At 40.2% G+C, this 21,076-nt stretch overlaps 1 protein-coding gene across 1 annotated transcript in view; it reads left to right on the forward strand.

The window, feature by feature from the left end:
• The first annotated feature begins 9,091 nt into the window (after positions 1 to 9,091).
• LOC104502152 (PDZ domain-containing protein GIPC2-like) overlaps positions 9,092 to 21,076 on the forward strand; it is a 16,264-nt gene continuing 4,279 nt past the window's right edge. Inside the window, exons 1-4 of the mRNA XM_010146083.1 lie at positions 9,092 to 9,282; positions 14,171 to 14,351; positions 16,310 to 16,419; positions 17,160 to 17,241. Of these exons, the coding sequence (XP_010144385.1) occupies positions 9,100 to 9,282; positions 14,171 to 14,351; positions 16,310 to 16,419; positions 17,160 to 17,241 (556 nt within the window). The 5' untranslated portion in view covers positions 9,092 to 9,099. The remainder of the gene's footprint in view (positions 9,283 to 14,170; positions 14,352 to 16,309; positions 16,420 to 17,159; positions 17,242 to 21,076) is intronic.

A 21,076-nucleotide genomic window follows, 5' to 3' on the forward strand; every position in this document is an offset into this window, starting at 1 on the left:
GGGCGGTTTTTTGCAAATTTTTGTGGACGAGGGTATTTTCCGTTTTGGGCCGGCGGAGCAGGGGGAATTCCTTTTGCTCTTTGCAAATGAGCGTTACCACGCGGGAACGGCTGTCAGCATAACAGCGTTTGACTTTCACGGGGGAAAACAACGGTCATTTTAACCAAAGTATTTCTAGTGTCTTGGTTAACCTGCTGTTTAACGCACCTCTTAAACACTGGGCCAAACCACTTGTATTACAGTTGAGTGGAATAATTATTTCCAGTGCAGGAATTCTTGACTGTAGTGATTCATTGCAGTTTCAAAAAAAATCAGTGGATCCATGAGGGCAGATACCCAGAATGAAGGCAGTGGGAAATGCTTTAAATCTGACTGCATTTTTAAATTCCAGCTAAATGCCATGTTTGGAAAGTTTTCTGCTTTGCCAGGTAATTACTTTTAAAAGGCCCACCGTTTAAGTGGGGTTATTTAAATCGGTAACAGGATTTTTTTTTAACCTTGCTGCCTTTTTGATCTTTTTTTTCTGAGCCAAGTTTGAAACATTTGTTTGGATAATGATTCATTTGTGTTTGTAAATGCATTGTTTTCTCTTAGTTGAAAGGTAGTGGCCATATCAAGTTCTTCCGAAATGGTTCTGTGAACCTTAACCTCTGAGTGGCAGTTTGAAACAAAGCACTAACATTTCCTTACACCTGCATGTGGCTCTACGGCTTTGCTTGGTTTTTTTTTGAAGCTGGGTCCTTTAAAGTAGTAAAGACTACTACTACTGTAGACTTTGTTCTGAACAGAGGTTCCTGTGGCCTGACCTAGCAGCGTTTCAAAGAGTGGCAGTAGCAGTGAATACAGTGTAAGCAGGCACCATTGCATTAAGTCATTAAGAAGTACCGGTGCCATTGCCAGACAACGCACCTACGGCCCAGACCTTCCCAGCTGCCTTCTGACCTTCTGTTTCTCTGTTTTCTTTCCATACGGGACTGCTGCTCCTCTTTTGTTCTGTTTAACCCCCAGTTACACCTGTTACTCTCAAGTTCTCATAGCTGCCAGATTATCTTCTATTTTAGTTTTCTTCCTTTCACTGTTGAACTTTTGTTACTGATCTTCTGGCCCCACTGACATGAGAAAGAAACAGTGTTTACCAGGAAATTCTATTTGTGTATGAATGGTGTGCTCCCATTTCTCCTGCTAGATGTATAATCTGACGCTTCCAGAGGTTTTAGAGAGAGCACAACATGTTTCATGGGGATCTATTGCCAGCCTTGAGCTAAACTAGAGAAGTTCCTTCTTTTTTCCTTTCCTATTCTTTTTTTCTTTTTTAATGTGGTTTGTTGGTAGAATTGGATGGAGAATTATTGCTGGAGACACTGAATTTAAAATCCTTTACTCAAGAAATTCGTTTGGCTTTAAAAAACTAAGTTGTGTGAAATGAAAATCGTGACTGAAAATAGTTCCTGGTGTGAAGGTAGCACAGTGAGGTGAAGAACCTAGATCAGAGAGTCTTGCAACAAACTTGTATGTACAAGATAAAGTAGGCTAGATTAGTCAATAACAAGGAGTGTCATGAAATATCACTTTATTAGCAACCGCTGAGCCTTCTGGAAGTAAGGAAAGACTAGACATTCTATTAATTCTAGACATTCTATTAATTAAAGCTGCTTTTGGACAGACAGTCTGTTGTAAAGAATAATGCCAGAAGCTACACCTCATCAAACTGAGAGACGCTGCGGTACTCAAATGCCATTTGTAGGTGTTACCTGTCTAGGAAAGTTTCTGTGCCCTAGCTATGCTGAACCCTATGGGCAGGGTGATCCCCGCATGTCTTTGGAAACAGGCGCTATCACGGAGATCTCTGCCCTATAGTGACAGAGGTGGAAAATATGCGGGGAGGAAGGGCTCAGTGTAGAGAGCATTTGGATAACTGTTGCAGAAGTGAATACATTTAGTACGATATGAGTTTACTGCAGTGTAGGCAAGGATATGGATTCTTGGATAAGTTTCTGCTTAAGTGTTTTAGTATAGTTTGGGACGAGCTATACTTGTAATCTGTCATTTCTCCTTTGCTGTAACCTGCATGGTTACAGCACCTCATTTCCGCTTTGTATCACATCTTGTAGGACCAGCTGAGCTTAGCCTCTGCTGGAGAGTCCTTTCCAGGATCTGGGATGGACTGCCAACAGAGACAGAGAAAAGCTCATGTAAAACTCAGTATTTGTTGGACAGACACTGATAAGAACTTCTGGCAGACCTGGATCGTTGAGTAGGGTAGGATGGGAACAGAACAAGAGAGGTACAGCTATAAAGGAGATGCTCCTTCCCTCCTAAGATGTTTGCTAGGCATTTATGAAGGAAGGAGCCATAACAGCAGCTTTCTGAGCCTTTTCCTGTACTCGTCCTTGCTTGTCTGGGTATTTATTCTTTATCCATCTTCCTAGGTAAATATATATCTCAGTTATCTCTTTTGAACCTGACGTTCAGCCTTGTGTTTCTGTCTACTGCTCGGACTTCTACCACGGTCAGCATTTCGTTTTTTTCCTGGTCCAACATAAATGTTCTTTCAACAGGGGGGAAACAAAGATGGCTTCTAGCAGTGGGTTGCCTGTATCATTGAGTGCTGTTTGAGGTAGATCGTATTGTTCTTGACTTTTAACTTGATTACTTCAACAAGGTTTCAACAAGGAAGCACAGAGCTAAAAAAAAAAATATATATATAAAAAATAGGCAATTCTTAACTAACACCACCAACCCATCCACAGTTATGTGTATGTTCCTACTTGCATAAATAATACAGATTTTTTTCTGTAGAGGATGATGTAGGAAACATAGTCGGAAAAAGTAGTTGTGTATGGTCTTGAACTTTTAGGATTACTTCTGCACTGTGACTATCTGGACGTGTAATAGGGAATGTTATGTACCCTGTAAGGGTGAAAGTGCTAAGGGCAGCCCATATGATAAATAAATGAGCACTAACCAAAGGACAATGTGGGTCTGTTAAAGCGTTTGGTGGTGGAGTGCTCCTGTGAGAGCGCATGGTAGGGCTTTAAAGTATTCAAAGTAGCTAATCAGGCACTGGGAATGTGGGTATTAAAGTCCAGCTGTAGCAGGGCTATTTCTTGATCAGATGAGAAAGGAATGGCAAACCACAGAAGCCATATGGACTTCAATTTGTGTACTCATATTTTTCACTTTTGATTATTTCATTTGCTTTGGAAGGTGAAGTCTGGTGGGGCTGGTGTGGTAAGCTGAATGCTCAGCGGGTGTGTCTGTCAAGAGCCTGTGGAGGTTGGGGTTTCTTCCACAGTGGAAGGAATTTTGCTTCATGAAGGGAATACAGGAAAAAGGGAGATGTCCCTTGTAGCACCAAGGGGAGAAATGCAGCTCCCTCTGTCTCTTCCAGTAACAAGAGTTCACCCACTGAGCTTGTGTCTGGACGGTTTTTTCATGGGCCTTGCCTCCTCGTGCTGAACAGTTGAGTATACTGTGAGGCTGTGCCACATTAAACTTTTGTAGAGGTATTTGATTTAAACTGGTTCAGTTTAAACTTTTGTGAAAGAACACTGAAAAATAAACCACTGCTGTAACTTAGGTTTTGGACTAAAAGTGATCTTGTAACAAGAAAAAGTCCGAAGTGTATTTTAGGAGGTCAGAAAAAGATCAGCTTGTGAAATCCGTATCACCAGAACATTCAAAGTTTTAGAGCTGAAACAAATTGTTCAGTCTCCTACAGACTGAAGACTTTTAAATGAACAAACTTATCACTCCCTACAAACCACCTCCACCCAACTCTATGGCAACAATTGTTTGCTTGCTGTTCCCCGAAGCAGTGCTTAAATTTCACACCCATATTAATGTGGTGCTTGCTGTTAATGATCTGGTTTTCAAATACTTTTAAGCTGTATGAAGAACTTACACTGTAATTCTTGTGTGCTCTGGGTTTTAAAAAAAAGAACAATAAAACACTGAGTGTTTAGTTCATAGTACTTTTATTTGGGGAAGCAAAGTTGCATAGCCGAACTAGAACTTGGAAAACTTGGTTATTCTTGCTGTTGCTGCAGCTAGTAAAGGCACTCACATTTTCTGCAGGAAGGATAAAGTGAAGAACGTACCTAGAAAATGTGTTGGTGATTTCATATATAATGATGTCTACATATATAGGAAAATATGTCAGTGGGTGTTATATCTTGCTCAGAATTCCCATTTCCCCGTGTCTTAAATAGAGAAAGTGATTATGATCACCTCTGTAAAGTTATCTGAGAACTACTGATGTTAAAAGCACTTTTAATAGCTTCTGAGTATGTCATCTATCAGTCAACTTATATTTGAGTTCTGTTCAAGATGTAGGCTTAATATGGAAGTTGAGAATATAATTAATAGATAGGATATGCAAGTATGGCACTGCATATATATTTTATATAACATATAGTGTAACCTTTTTTTCTTAGCTGACAGTTTATATAACACACAGTGTAACCCCAGTTTTATTGGCTAATGTAGTTTCTTCCTGTTGAAAACACTGAAGCAGGGAATAATCTGTTAGTAAACTCATCTGGCAAATCTGTTTTATAAGGTTGTGCATGAGACCCCAATCCCTGCCAGTGGAATGGAATTTCCTTGTTCTGTGTGTCGCACAAGATAACTCAGAGAAGGAGGTATCCTAGATACTTTGCGACTGATGTAACAGTTATGATTTATAATATCTTGCTAAAGTTGGCATGAAATGTCACAGCATTGGCATGCTGAATTAAAGATCAAATGCACATGAAGGTTGAGGGTAAGGAGAGAAAAGACTTAATGTAAACTGCACATTGAATATTTTTCTTGCTTCATATTTGTGTAGGAAAATTACTATTAAGTATAACAAATTTTGAATGAAAGGTGTACTATAGGAGTTGTTCAAGCATTTAATTGCACAAGCTGTTATTAGGTACCTATATTAAACTTTTGTAAAATCTACAAAAAATACATAATTTTTGGATTGACAGCTCTCAGTCATGTACAAATAAAGCTGTACTGTAACGGGTAGATGGTGTAACTGTATATTATTCTGGGTAGATACATCTTTAGTACATTACTCTTTGCATATATCTCTTCTGAGAAAAAGCAGTTGTTCACTAAAGAGGATAAAGAATGATTTAAGTTTTATTTTTGACTGTCTGATGCTCTCTCAGCCTTGTGGTTAGCACAGAACTGACTCACAGAAAATTCTGCAGACTTATAGGCTGTAGTAGGCATGCCATCCAGACGATGGTCTAAAAAGAGAAGCTCTGGATCAAGTTTCTAAATATCACATTTCTGCTCTGTTGCCAATTTTATCTATTCAAAGGTGTGACTAGTTACTAGATGATTGTCTGTTTGACAAGGTCAGATGAAGGATTGCTTATGTCTAAAATGTAAAGATGGTGCTTGCTGTTCATTGTAAGAAGAATTGAGTTGCAGTTGTAAACTGGCCAAGCTATCACGTAGTTTGAGAGAGAGCTGAAAGTGTACACGCGAACTTTATATAGTCAGTTTGAATTGAACCTCCTTGGTTAAAAAAAATGCTGATGATTAGAGATGATTACTATTTATAAAATAAAATTAAATTTTCTACTTAAAACCAGCTGAGTTTCTGTAGGTGATGTTACTGCTTGAGTATTCATTAACTGAAAAAATTTGCATTACCTAAGAGAATAAAACTGATGTCTGTTAAGGGTGTGCTGTTACCACTCTCATTGTTAAAGTAAGGGCTTAGAGTGCAGTGGATGTTCGATGGAGATAACAGATTAGCCTTTGAAGTAGGGCTGTTTGGGTTTTAGGGTTTCTTTCTTTGGTTGGTTGGTTTTGTTTGTTTGGTTTTGTTTGTTTGGGGGTGTTGTTTTTGTTTTTTTCTAAATAACAACTAAACGAGGTCCCCCTCATCAAGAAACACCATCTTACTACTAAACTTCCAGTTTTTAAAATCAAAACCCACATAATTACAGAATTTAAGTTCTAAGAAGCTTCAGAAACTTACATGCTCTCTGTGGAGCATGCTAGAAGTAGCAGCATAGCCCTGAGGGAGCACGGAGAACAGAGCGGGCGAACAGAGCGTGCTGCGGCAGTTCGCGTGGGAGGGTGTGTGGGAAGGGCTCTGAAACCTCTGCCCGGTCGGGCCAGGGAGGGATGGGTTCCACCCGCAGAAGGCCATGGCCTCTTTCAGTGCTGCGCCTGCCATGACTGACACAGCTTCCTAACCAGAGCTGCAGTGGAGTCACGCAGCCACCCAGGCGTCAGGGTGTGCCCTGCTGTGACACCAGAACAGCAGGCAGCTGCGAGCACCTCTGTGGGAGCTGCGCCCGGGGAGAGGAACTGCTCCGTGTGGTGACAGAGCTCCGGGAGGAGGTGGGCAGGTTGAAGAGTATCAGGGAGTGTGAAACGAGATTGATCGCTGGAACCACATCCTGCCTTCCCTGAGATGTGCCCAGCAGTCAGATGAGATACATAACACGGGGTACTCCCTTTCTCTTCTCCATGTTGCTGAACACAGTGACTGAAAGGGCAAGGAGCAATGGCGACAAGTTCCTGTCTGGCACAGCAACAGCTCCACCTCCCTAGGTGCCCTTGTGTAAGAGGTATGGGGCCCTGCAAGCGGAACCAACCGATAAAGAGGATGACGATTTGCCTAGCTCAGAAGTGTCGCTGAGGTTAATTCAGCCCAAGTCCTGTATCAAAACCACTTCCAAAAAGAAAAAGAGGCAGGTCACTGTCTAGGTGACTACCTTCTGAAGGGAACAGATATGCAGACCGGACCTGCTGCTTAGGGAAGTCTGCTGCCTGCTTGCGGTCCAGGCTAAGGGTGTGGCGAAAAAGCTCCCTACCCTGGTATGGACCTCAGACTATTGGCCATTATTGACTTTTCAGGTAGGCAGCAATGAACTTGCAACAAGAAGTCTGAGACTTAAGGTCTTGGGACAACTGGTTAAAGGATCAGGAACACAAGTAGTGTTGTCCTCCATTCCTCTAGTTGCAGGGATTAATGTGGGAAGAAACAGGAAGACCTACCAGATCAATACCTGGCTCTGAGCCTGGTGCTGCCATCAGGACTTTGTTGGTTGTTTTTTTTTTTTTTACCATGGGTCAGTTTACACAGTGCCAGGGCTGCTGGTGACAGACAGGGTACCCCTGCCTCAAAGGGGGAAAAGGATCTTTGTGCAGGAGTTGGCAGGGCTCATTGAAAGAGCTTTAAACTAGATCTGAAGGGGGAAACGGAAAAAAACAGGCTCTCTGGAAATAAGCCCGGGAATGGCACATCAGTGTTTGTGGTACACTCTGCTAACGAGGTCCTTAGGTCTGCCATACCAGTGGAGGCAGTGCCAGGGCTGCTGGTGACAGACAGGGTACCCCTGCCTCAAAGGGGGAAAAGGATCTTTGTGCAGGAGTTGGCAGGGCTCATTGAAAGAGCTTTAAACTAGATCTGAAGGGGGAAACGGAAAAAAACAGGCTCTCTGGAAATAAGCCCGGGAATGGCACATCAGTGTTTGTGGTACACTCTGCTAACGAGGTCCTTAGGTCTGCCATACCAGTGGAGGAAGGGGCCAGAGTGCCAAGTGATAGCATGGATATGAGACATACTGATGACGTAGGAACCATGCTAGTGCCTGGGAATGGTCAGGCAGGAATTAGGCCTTCTCCCCCACCAAAAGGTGACGAGATAAATAGCCCAACTGAAGTGCATCCACACCAATGCATGTGGCATGGGCAACAAACAGGAGGAGCTTGACGCCACTGTGCAAAGGGGTGTACAATGTGTACATTGTGTATGAAGTAGTAAGACGTAGTTGCCACCACAGAAACATGATGGGATGATTCACACAACTGGAGCACTGCGTTGGGTGGCCCCAAACTCCTCAGAAGGGATAGGCCAGGAAGGAGAGGTGTTGGAGTGGCCCTGCGTGTTAGGGAGTGATTTGATTGTCTTGAGCATAACGATGGTGATGATAGGCTGAGTGTCTATGGGTAAGGATCAGGGGGAAGGCCAGCAAGGCAGATATCTTGGTGGAAGCCTGTTACAGACCACCCCACCAGGATGAGAAGGTGGATAGAATATTCTACAAGCAGTCTGTGCAGGGCCTCATTCCTTTCTGGCTCTGGCTTGGGAAGGAGTTGGGCAAGTGTAGTTATTCTAGCTGTGAGGGGAAGCACTGGATTTGGTTTTTTTTTCTCTTTTTTTTTTGCCAGGCTGTTCAATAGTCAGTGAGCAGAAAGCCCAAAGCCTGTTCAGATTGGCCAAATTCGTCTGCACCACCGTGGTGGGCAAAAGCATCTTCTCTGCCCCTGAGTACAGCTGGCTTAGTCTCATCCTGCCTTTGTCCAGGAGAATAAACCTCCCTGTTGAAGAACCTCTAGCATAAATGTGGGGAGAAGAAGTGCCTAACACCCAGTGCTGAAGGCAAATCCCTTGGCAAGGCTGATTTATGAAGAACCAATTTGCCCTTTTTCTTAAGCCTTGCTTTTACTAAGCAGGAACAGAGATGACCCCCACTTACGCTGGAGGGAGTGTAGAAAACTGAGCAAACTGATCAGAGACAATGTGCTCTGAGCTAATGGGGGAACACATGGAGCAATACAAAACATTTCATGCTCTCTCATGACCCTTTTCTTTTGATAAGCTCTCTCTTTTCCCATGAAACTGCTGTCAAATACTATGTACCGATGCGTATACATATATTATAATGTCAGTTATAACACTGGTGTTTGAATCCAGTGGAATTTGAGGTGGGTGAACAACGAAGCAAAAGATGGTGGTGGCTCTTCAGTTTGCTCGCTCTAAGCTCTGGAACAAGCTGTTCTGCCCTAGCTCAAGGTATCTGTGTCAGAGTTGGTCAGCTCAGACAGGCTGTGTGAGGCTGCTCACACAGATAGGTCTCCTTTTCTCCCTACCAGCTCTTATCTGTAGAGTTTGAGCTATTGATGTTAGTGATGGAGACTCACCTCTCCTGGGGCAGCTGGAGAAGGAGAGTTGTCATAATTTCTGTTGTGGATCTGTTGGAGAGGCCAGAATTATGCTCTCCTTTTATCTTCTTATCAAGCTTACCAAAACTAGTATACTGTTAAACTTAATGTGTTTACTTTCCTCCTGCACAGATCATGTTTTGTACTTTGAACACTCACAAAGCTGATATGGACAAGCTCTTAGGTGCACAAATTGGCCTTGAAGATTTCATATTTGCCCACGTAAAAGGACAACGAAAAAAAGTGGAAATACTTAAAACTGATGATGTGCTTGGGCTTACCATTACAGATAATGGAACTGGCTGTGCGTTTATAAAGGTATATTTAATTACCAGTGAAATTCTTTCTTCATTAGAAACTTCTGTTACTATAACAGGCTTGTTATTTAGGCTTGGTTTAACAATCCCTTAGAACTGTAAAATCTTTTGTAATCATGCATATGGTAAGTAAAAATAAAGTTGCCTTTCTTTACGTATATAATTAACATTTAGTTCGGCTATTTCTGTGCTGCATGTCGTTCAAAATAAGTTAATTTTTTCATTGCTTCTGTAATGTGTATCAGCTTTATAATGTGACTATTGTATCTTCCGACCTACTCTGAGGTAGTAGGAGTTAGATACTGCTTGCATCTGCTCCTTTCCCTTTTTTAAGTGATTTTCTGATGTCATTGATTAGGTACTTACAGAACTTCTGTCACTCGTGATAATGAGATCATGTTCTTCCAGTCTTTATGACTGTTCACAGAGCAGAAGCCTTTGTGCTCTGGAAGAATAGGTGCAAGTATAGTGCTTTTTCAGCTTCCAATATTGTTGCCTTAGATTGGTAGGGCGAATTAAAAGGCGTTAAGGATATGGATTAACACAATTTACCACAATTAACTTGAGTAGCAGCTGTGGGCAGTGACATGTACAACATATTAATCATAATTGCTTTCTTCCTCGTTTTCTGTATGACCTCCAGATAGTATATTTTGAAACAAGTAGATGCTGAGGAAATTACACTGCCTTTCTTGCTAGACTAGGTATTAAGAACCTTAATCATATTTTCTGTCTTTTTAGATGCTTTGCTCTAATCTACTCCAATTATCCATTATTAGTGAGGCATTGGCAATTATCTGTGATTACTGCTGTCCCAGTCGTTGTTCTCACTGCTATTGTAAACAGAGGTTCTTGTATGGAGAGATTGTATGCTCTATTCATTCCTTAGCTACCATGGATATGAAACAAGACATGGTTTAGAAATAGGTTTGCTTGTCTTTGTTGGAAAAATATGATTGAGATCACGCTTGAAAAAAAATTGAGATGCTATGGAGGTTTCAGTAAGCATTTTGGCAAAATCACAGTCTCATTTTTATGTTTATAGATACAGAACTCTGAATTTCTAGTGGCAGCATCCATGCAGCCCATAACATTCAGTCACGCTGCTGCTTATGTGGCGTTTTAAAAGAAGGCATTGAAAGCAGTGCTTCACTGATTAAAGTTCACGTGTGCAGCACTGAATAGTGTTACTCTCTCTGTGCTTGGTTGTTAATATGGAGAGAGAAGAGCCATCACATAGACTGCTGCATAATTGGAGCAGACTGGAAACCCCTCAATACATTAGCAAGACAAGCTGTAATTTCTAGTAAATTGTATAAAACTTGTCTGAACAAATATATCATTGTCCTTGTACTAGTCTAATAATAAACAGTGTACTGAAAATGGTGCAGTCTTCATGAGAATGCATCAGTTTAAAGGAGTTTCTAGTTACTTTGTTACTGTTGCATATTTAGCTAAGAAAAACAGCATAGAAAATACACATACAAAAGTAAAAGCCACTTTTTTTTTATATTTGACTGTAGGTAAATGACTAAGCAGATACTGTCTCTACTTGAAAGTTTGATAGAATTATTTTTGTTTATATATTTACTTCCCTTAAAAAACTGATCCTATGTTCCATTCATCTATCTGGACTTCTGTAAAGTCTTTGACATGGTCCCCCAAAACATCCTTCTCTCCAAACTGGAGATATATGGATTTGATGGGTGAACCCTTCAGTGGAAAACAAATTGGTTGGATGGTCTCATCCAGAGGGTAATGGTCAATGATTTGATGTCCAGATGGGGATTGTGACAAGTGGTGTCCCTCAGGGGTCTGTTCAGGAACTAATGCTGTTTAGTATCTTCAGCAATGGCATAGCTGGATCGAGTGCCAGCTTGCAGATGATGCCAAGCTGAGTGGTGCAGATGACACACCTGAGGGATGGGTTGCCATCCAGAGGGACATGGACAAGCTAGAGGACTGGGTCCATGTGAATCTTATGAGGATCTACAAGGCCAAGTGCAAGGTCCTGCACCTGGATTGAGTCACTCCTTGGTGTCAATACAGGCTGGGGGATGATGTGGTTGAGAGCAGCCCCGCAGAGGAGGACTTGGGGGGACTGGTGGATGAAAGGCTAGACAATGTGTGCTCACAGCCCAGAAAGCCAACTGTGTCCTGGCTGCATCAAAAGAAGTGTGGCCAGCACCTTGAGTGAGGTGATCCTGTTGCTCTGCTCTGCTCCACTCTGGTGAGACCACACCTGGATACTGCATCCAGCTCTGGAGTCCTCAGCACAAGGAGGACATGAACCTGTTGGAGTGAGTCCAGAGGAGGGCCACAACAATGAGGAATGGAGCACCTCTGCTGTGAGGGCAGGCTGTGAGAGAGTTGGGGTTGTTCAACACGAAGAAGAGGAGGCTCCAGGGAGACATTATTGCAGCCTTCCAGTACTTAAAAGGAGCTTATAAGAAGGATGGGAACAGTCTTTTTAGCAAGCCATGTTGTGACAGGACAGGGGGTAATGGGTTTAAACTAAAAGAGAGGAGATTTAGACTAGATAAGGGAAGAAATTTTTTACAATGAGTGTGGTGAAACACTGGCACAGGTTGCCCAGAGAGGTGGTAGAAGTCCCACCCCTGAAAATACTCCAGGTTGGGTTGGACAGGGCTCTGAGCAACCTGATCTAGTTGAAGATGTCCCTGCTCACTACAGGGGCATTGGACTAGATGACCTTTGAAGGTCCCTTCCAAACCAAACCGTTCTATGATTCTATGATTATCAATATGTCATATTGATATAAATTGTCAATTTAGTATTTAACTGTCATTTTAATATAAAAATTAATATTGTCAATTAATATAAAATTAATATAACAATTAGTGTAAAATACACCTATCTGTAAGTTGTTAAAGCTGTTATGGGCTGCAGAAATTTTAATGCATTTTGAATAATGGGGAAATTTCTAGTTTTGATATATACCTGGCCAGCTTTTAAGCCTGGTTCTCTGAATGGCAGGTTCTTTTTGTATGAAATCTTACGTTGTTTTGCCTTACTAAGAACAAAACTTGTGGTCATTCTACTTTCATAGGGGTTTTTTTTTTTCTGGGTGTGTGGCCAGATGGGAAGATGCATTATGGAATCAAATTAGTCATTCAAAGAATAACAGTAGAACTTGAAGCATGACAGACTGGTGTATAAGGAGACATTATAAAATGGGGTGGTGCAATTAATTTTAGGCATTGCATAGGAAATATAGATCCTAGCTTCTAAAAGGACTGTAGGGCACTTGAAAGACTCGTATATCAATTGCATCTTAATAACTGTGACAATGTAGCTTGACTGTCTCTGGTCATTACTTGGAGTGATGATAAAAAACAAGTCATAAAAAATGTTTGATATGACACAAATAACGTAGCCAGTGAATATTACTTAAACAATTTTAGTGTTAGGATCCAAGTAAAGAAGTAAAAGCTAAATTAATTCAACACATAGATTAAATATTAATTGAAGTCTGGTGGTGGTGGTGTTGTGGTTTAACCTCAGCTAACAACTAAGCACCACGCAGGTGTGCTCACTCACAGCTACTAGGAATAAAATTAACTCTCTCCTAGCCAACTCCAGGACAGATGGACATGCTTTTGAATCCTGGCACCTGGCAACAGAAATGCATTTGGGACCCAGTTTCTGGTGTCTGTACGATACCTGCCCCCTCTTCGTTCACCATGAGGCTTCTTTTTTTTGTTTTAATCTAGCTGAAGAAAAAAGTGCTAGAAAGAGTTAAATTCAAGCCTGAAGCTAAAAACGATTGCAGTGTATTATAGGACACTGAGCACTATCACACTTCCCACTGACTCTCCCGAACGGAGGCATATATGTGGGCTCAGACATGCGCGCATAAACTAGAAGCAGGTTCCTGAGATAGTTATGCAGCTAGGCTAGGTGTGACAGTAGTGGGTGGTAATGTGTTTATCTCCCTTGTCTCACCATTATCTCACTCAAAGTTAGCCTGAACAACATCACTCTTTATTGAAAAGTATGTTATTCAGGGTGATGTTAGAATGAAGTTAGGATCGCTACAAAATATAAGATGCTCTACCATCATAGCTTTCCTATTAAGCCATCATCCTCATGCTATTTACATGGCTTAGGCACATGATAAACAAATATGACCAGCATATAACAACAGCAAACAGAAAATCACTGAAATTTTAAGTGTCCTTTAATTGACTTGATCAATAACAGAGATCTTTTAAAGATCTTTTTCCCCCTCGCTTTTTGAATTTCAGTTCACTCAAATATAAATATTAACTTTTGTTATATTTTATGATTTTTAGACCATCTGTATTCCAGGAGAAGAATTTCTTATTCCTTATTGTTATTTCAGAGGTAATACTTTATGCAGCTGTATAGCTTGTTGAGGAAAATGGTAGAAATTTTATCACTATAGATGGGTTTTATTAAGAGTAGCCCTTTATAGCATGTCGTTTTTTAGTACATCACACATTTTTTTACGTGCCTAGACCATACTTGAGAAAAGTTTTGTTCCTATGCTTGACAAGATACTGAATCAAAACAAAACCCCGAAACTCAATTAAACAGTCACATTACTGATATATTTGGGTTCAGTTTTAAAGCACAAAAATATTAACTTATTCAGAAGCTTTCATTCCTAAAGTATGATTGCATCCTTTTATTCTTTCCTGATGATGTTATATTCAATGCTTATTAAAATACTTTGTTTGTAAAAATAATGCTTCCAAAATATGTTCTATGAAAATTTTATAGACAAAATGTGCTGCTGGTGTAATAAACTCGGCGGTGTTGATGTTGTTAACTGACATTCCTGTAACTGTGGCGTCACCTCTTTACCTTTTAAAAATATGTTACTTTTTTTTTTTTAACAATAGCGAATCAAAGAAGGTAGCCTTATGGATCAAACCAGAACGGTCTGCGTGGGTGATCACATTGAGACTATAAATGGAAAAAATGTATCACATCGCCGGCATTATGAAGTTGCCAAAATGCTAAAAGATCTGGAGAAAGGTCAGGTGTTTAAGCTGGAGTTGATAGAGCCTAGGAAAGCATTTGGTGAGTGACTTGACTTCTTCACTGGATATCGAAATTGCAACATTGCGTTGCATTCTCTGTTTTCACGTTGCAGCCAGGTGTCCACCCAAGGTAACATAACTGCCACAAGAAAGTACTATTGTATTTTTTTCAAAAGACTTCAAAATGCTGCTAAATTGTAAGTGTGCATGAGTCCTTGTGAACACCTACACTAACAACGAGTTCAAAACCATCCCCTTTACCATAGCAGCAAAAGTTTGAAATGTTTGTTTTTCAGATCTGTTTTACCTGTTAGTAGTGTACAACTGCTGTCATACACCAGTCTTAACACTTGGTGTCAGGATAGCAGCAGAAATTGAAAAGGAGAGAAATGTGAAGCTTTCTTGTTGCTTTTAGTGCTTCTGTAAAGAATAGGGGTTATGAGTTAATCTCTAATGTGTTGAGGTGTAAGTTGATACTCCTCTTAAGTAAATGTGTATGTTATGCATTATGTTATTACATAGGTATAGTATTTCAATTAGTTAATATGGATCTGTGATTTGTATTCAGTGGTAAATGTGTTACATAGTCTGTTTGTAAAGACCATGGCAAATCAGCATTTGATCGATGACTTCAGCCATTATTTAACAGTAATTACTTTAGTCAGGTGATTGTGATACCTTTTAGTTTGCCTGTGATCTAGAGAGGAAACCTGCTAATTCCATGGCAATGCCTGTTATCTGACAGTGAATGAAACGTCCATCAGAGCTTTTTGGACAGATTTTTTAGAAGATGCACAATGAAAATAATCTACGAGCTACAGTGCCCAGTGGGTTAGGATATCCTGCCTCCAGCCTTAGGTGCACTTAGGCTTTAGACACAGATTTATTAAAAATAGTTCTTAAGCTGTAGTATGATGAGAATAGCCCCAGAGGAGATGACAGACAAGATCCAGATCCTGCTGGACATGTAGGAGCTGAATTCCTATTAGTTTCAACACAATTTTGTGAGGGTATGAAATTAAGAGAATTGTGCAAGAATGATGAGTTGGAATCTGTCTGGGCAAAATTAATACAGCATGTTAAAGTCTTGCCTTTAAGGAAAGCTTATTAGAAAGGCCTGGTGTTAAGAGAAGAAAAATCTAGTAGAGAAAACTAGAAGTTAGACAGTTCTGCAAAGTTATCTCTTCTAGCCCTTTCCAGATTAACTATGTAACTCCCATATCAGTAAGCACATTAAAGCTGTACCATGCTTGAATGTAAAATTACGTCCTAGAACAAGAAAGCCAAATCTTAATTTGGATACCATACTCCATTTACTAACTGAGGTGCCTGATCCAAGATTAAACAAAGCAAGCTGAATTTAGGTAAAGAAAACTTTGGGTAAACCCAGATATTCTTGGTAGGGATTTATCAGGTGTGAAATCATGACCTTGGTGAAAATAGTGGAAAAACTTCTGTAGATCTGCTTATGGACATTTCACCTATGTGGCTGCTAGTAATCCAGTTGTTAGCTCAGCTCAGTGTGTCTCATTGTGACCTGTTCAGCAGTGGTGTTTGCACCATTGCAAAAGTGGAAATGTTGCAATGGTAAACCCGCTACATAGTCTGCCTGTGAAGACCACGATAGATCAGCATTTGGCTGATGACTTCAGCCATTATATTAAGTAATAAAGACCTTTACTTTTCTGTAGAATAGGGAAATAAAATTAGGCAAAGCACATATACTAAGCAGAGTGCAATAGGCCTGCATAGATATATTGGTCAACGGAATTCCTAGCTTCAGTCAGTCAAGTGGACATCAAAGTTTGAAGACAAGAAATTGTCAGCAAAGCTATACTTAAAATACAGGTAATTTATAATTAATTTTTTACGTATGTCTAGATCTTGATTAGAATAAAAAGTGAAGTCAATGTAATAGCCAAAGCAGATACATCGTATTCTGACGTATACTTAGTTTTGTTTGGTATTATTTTCTTTTTGTTGTTGTTTTGTTTTTAGAAATGCTGGAACCAAGGTCCAAAGCTGGAACTTTGCCAGAGGCTAAAATTTCCAGAGGGAGAGAAACACTTCGCCTGAGAACCAAAGGCCCTGCTACCGTGGAGGAGATGGTACAGTATCTTGGAGCCTTTCAATAGTTTAATCATCTAGCATCCGATGTATTCTTCCTCAAGGCAGATGAGGTAGAGTGGGAAGGAAAAATCTGGATGTTACAAAGCTTGTGGGACTTAAGAAGATGACTGCCTTCTGCAGGGAGAAATGCTTATATAAAGTTGAAGTCTAGTGAGGATGGGATGGGGCTGAGGAATCTGGAAACAGAGAGCCTATATTTAAATGTCATGGATTACATGGATGAGTTTAAGGTAGATTAGACCAAGGAGTGTTGAAAGGAGGGAAGGAGGGGGATAAAAAAAGGAGGGGTACGGTTGAAGAGTTGCTTCGGTTTCTGACACTACAAAATGTACTGGGCTGGTGTAAGGGTTGCTGTTAGGAGAGGCTAAGAACTTATGTTGACACAAATAGATGTAAAACCAGGATTAGGGCTTCAAAGAAAAAATGTTACATATTCTGGGTTCCTCTAAAGGTCATGAGGATTTGATTAAGATCTGTTCTTAGGATATGTAAGGGCCCCGTTTAGTCTGAGTGTGAGTGTTGTGTGGCTTGACATTAGGAGGAAGGCTCAGATCTGTGAGAAGAAGGAAAGAGAATGGAATAATGTGTTTAACTTGCAGGTTTTTTGAGACTAGATGGCTAGGATGGGAGTAAGGATAATCAGTGGCGAATTGCTGGTTATTTTGAAATCTGTGTGGATACAATCATACTTTTGCTCTTTTTCTCTAATTCAACGAAGCCAACTGAAGTTGAAGAAAAAGCAATTAAAAAAGTGGATGAGCTTCTTGAAACATACATGGGGATAAGAGATATTGAATTAGGTGAGTTTTTAATAGTTACATTACTACAAGATTAAATAATTTATTTTCTGTGGTCTACAATTTATTGAGTACTTTAGTCTCTGTATATAAGCGAAGCAAAAATATTTCTGCAAATGTGTGTCTGTGATAAAAGAGTCTCTCCCTAGAAGCCTTATGATGTAATTAATTAATCTTCTTTTTTTCCTGCACATTATGTATACACTATTGCATGAATTATTTAGTTGTTTGCTGTTAACTGTCATCACTGTATTCTTTCTGGCATATATTTTCTAGTGGAGCTTGTGTCCCGCAAATGTGTACCACATTTAAGGATTGTTAAGGATAAGTGTATCTATTTGCTTTTTTGCTCTTTTGCCCCTTGGCTTAGACACATCGAAGTTCATCACTAAAGCTTGAATCAGAGATTTTCATCAGTGAAAGGGCAATTATTTAGCAAGGGAACTGACAGAGTAATTGCACAAATTTATCCAATTCTCTAGAGTCTGTGTTCTGAAGAACATGGGAAATTTTCCAGGATATTTACTAGCTATCACAATCATAAATTTTATAATGAAAGAAACACTATTCAACCTCACTGTCACTGGTTCTTAAAACTGCACCAAACTTGTCTTTGCAGCTGTTGCTTCTCTCTGTTAATCTGACAGTTAAACAGGAACTTCTGTTTGTATGGGGAGAAGCTGCAGCCCAGCTGAGTAAGAAGTGATGCTGTAGCCAGCTGAGGCTGGTGTAGTCCTCAATTGATCTTGAAGAACTGCTAATACTGAGACAAAGAGGTAGAGCTGGGCTTTCTAGCAGAGGAGAGAGTGGAGCTGCCTGAAACTTGTGAATTCTGTTTTGTAGGTAATAGCTAAACTTTTTGGTTCCCAGAAAACGGAAAATTCTAGCAATTTGGATACGTGATGCCCCTGCCAAGTAATACGCTTCCGGGAACCCTGTGTGGAGCTGACCCCCTGTTTAGGTTAGGGAGGATCCATTCCTGTCTCTCTTCTGCAGCCTCTGCTGCTCAGTCTGTCTCTGACTCAGGCTCCAAAGCTCTGAGTATCATGACAGCTGTGCCTCTGGGAGCTGTTTTTGTCCTGCAGCTGTTGCAGTCCTGGCTCAAGCTGGCCTTCTAGAGGCTCCTGTCCTCGCAGGTTACCTCCAAGGTCCCCAGGCTCCAGGTCCTACAGGAATAAGTGGCTATAGGTGTTCTGGTTTTGGTATCTGTGGCCCAGAACCCTGAAATTCTAGACTACAGCACGATTTCTTGAGATACTGAGTTATACTGTGCTTTGCTCTGAGACAGGGAAGCAAGTTCCTGTGGGAACTGGTGTTCCCATTGGTTTTGGCTCTCAGTACCGTAATGGGACGTCTTGTACAGCAGACTGAGGAGTTGAGCTTTCAGCACATACGGCTGAGCTGATTGCCAGGCACCTGGTAGAGTTTTCCCATGAATTTCTTGATTTTTTTTTTCTTTTTTTCCAGAAGGTCTAATGTCCTTCATCTTCCAATATGTAGTTTGGAAAGTTTCAAAGAATGGCTTAAAAGAACACTCAAAGAAGGAAGATGTCTTTGACCTCAGTGGTACTCTCTTAACCAACTAGGTGGTTATTTTGCCCTTCGCCACTTCCTTCTTTTCCAAGAAGGCAGTGAAACAAAGAGAAGCTGTCAGGAATCAAAGACTTCAGGGTTTATGTAGCTTTAGTTTGCAGCTTTGAAGCCATTTCCTAAAGTTTGAATCTTAGAGTCGAGGGCCAGTGGTAATGACAAAAATTTGTTTTATCATTTTTAAACAATTAAACAGCTCTAGGACTCTTTAGGAAAGGAGAGCTAATCACCTGTCACAAATCTCTTCAATTAACACGTGTCAGTTTTTCATATGCTGGATATGATCAGTCACCCATGAAAATGAAATATGAGGAAAGGATTCATTCAGAGAATGCCAATCACCACTCAGCTAGAAATTTCACTCATTACTCAAGCCAGATTAGTTGAAAATGCAAGTCATCACAACGCGACAGCCGACAAGTGATTAAGATCTCAATCATCGCTCACTCACATGCAGTTCTGTTTGTCAGAAGCTTCGGATGTCAGTTAATACTGCTCTTTCATCTCCATTAAAATGACACTTCCGTGGTGTGATTGAATTCTAAAATGGTGCCCCAGTTTTAAGCCAGAAGTTAGAAAGAAAGGAAAGAAAAAAATAATGTAAAATTATAGATAGAATTAAAGATGAGCTCAAGCCCTTAATTTTTTCATAGTTAAGTATCTTGACAGTTTCAAAAATGTCTGACTAAATCTACGCACAGATCTCTAAGTTGGAGCAAAATGCTTGGGAATAATTTAATGGAAATGCACACACTTTTTTTTGCAGTTTTTTATTTCTAAATTGATTTATGTACCTGCCTTTTGAATGCACTTTTGGCTTTCTACCTCTTTATTTTACTGAATACTGGACTTAAAGTGCAGAAAGGACACTTGACTCTGGAAATATGTTCCTTGGCCATTTTATGGGCACATTAGAAACTGGGCCAAGGCCGCCTTTAAAACAAAAATGTGCCGTTGAGAGATAATTCAGGTTATTTTAAATCCTGTCAGTACCTTCTGGTAAAGGAACGTGAACCATTGATTAGTAGGAGGGACTCAGGAAGCAGCATTAGTGAAAAATGCTGGTGACATTTATTTTTTAAATCAGCGAGGCTTGAATTGTTATGGACTGTGTTTGATCCCAAAGATTCTGGGTGGGGGGAAGCCTGGATCTTTGGGATCCAGCCCCAGAATGCTACCAATGGAAAAATGGTGGCAAAAAAAGGGCTTCCTGTCCTACTTTTTTCTTTCAGCGTCTTTTGGCTAGCTCTTCATCCACCGATATGTTGTTCTATTTTCTCTTATTTTTTCACTTTTAGGTGATTATTTCCTTTTTTTTTTTTTGAACCTTATAATACTGTCAGACATGTCTTTGTATATTCCTCATTGCTGTTTAGAAGAATATAAAATCTACTTTTCCACTTGACTTTATTTTTCAAACTTACTGTCTAGTCACAGTGTCCTAACAGCTTTAAACTTTGTCACCCAAACTGCTTCTCTGGGCTCACTAATCCTACCCAGCGATATTGAACAGATGTTTTTATTTTGAAGTGCTTTGACTGAAGTGATATTCTCTCTGAATCTGTTATTTTCTTCTCCTTCTGTCACCAGACTTCCTTTCCCAAAGGGTTTTATTGCATACACTCTGGGGTATACTGTTTATGACTGTTCATTTACTCTGAGAGAATGAGAGTTTTGTGAAAAAGGGGAAGAAAGGTAGCAACTCTGGTTAAACAAGAAAACTTCTCCACTTCGAGAAGAATTAGTACTTAATAAAAAGAAACAAGAAGAAAGGACATTTCTAATGGTTCCTTCAGTGTCAGATCTGACAATGTTCAACATGAAACTAAACCCAAGCAATATTAAGCACTGGAAACTGCAATGCCACGCTTGGTTTTCTCTCGTATAAGGAAGCCGAAAGTGAATTTTAGCTCTTTTAAAGTATCAGGCCAGAATAATGGTATTTGTTACCTTATGATGAAGGCAAAGCTGCTAATATCATTACAGGTAAGTAACTATCGAAGTGTTTGTTAAGACTTCTGAAAAAACTTTTTTCAGAAGTTACAGGATAGACTATAGATAGTAAAACCATTATGTAAGAAGATAATAACAATGGCTTGTGCCACATGTGCCTATCAAAAGTTAAAAATAAGGGTTTTGTGAAAAATCTTCAATTATTTTAAAGGGACTATGTTTAAAAAGACAACACAGTTCTTTGTTCATATTCTGGGAAGACTGCTGAACTTTTCACTTTTTCTGTCAAAATTTC

The sequence above is a fragment of the Buceros rhinoceros genome, unplaced genomic scaffold, assembly GCF_000710305.1.
Source record: "Buceros rhinoceros silvestris isolate BGI_N320 unplaced genomic scaffold, ASM71030v1 scaffold6132, whole genome shotgun sequence".
Lineage (NCBI taxonomy): Eukaryota > Metazoa > Chordata > Aves > Bucerotiformes > Bucerotidae > Buceros > Buceros rhinoceros.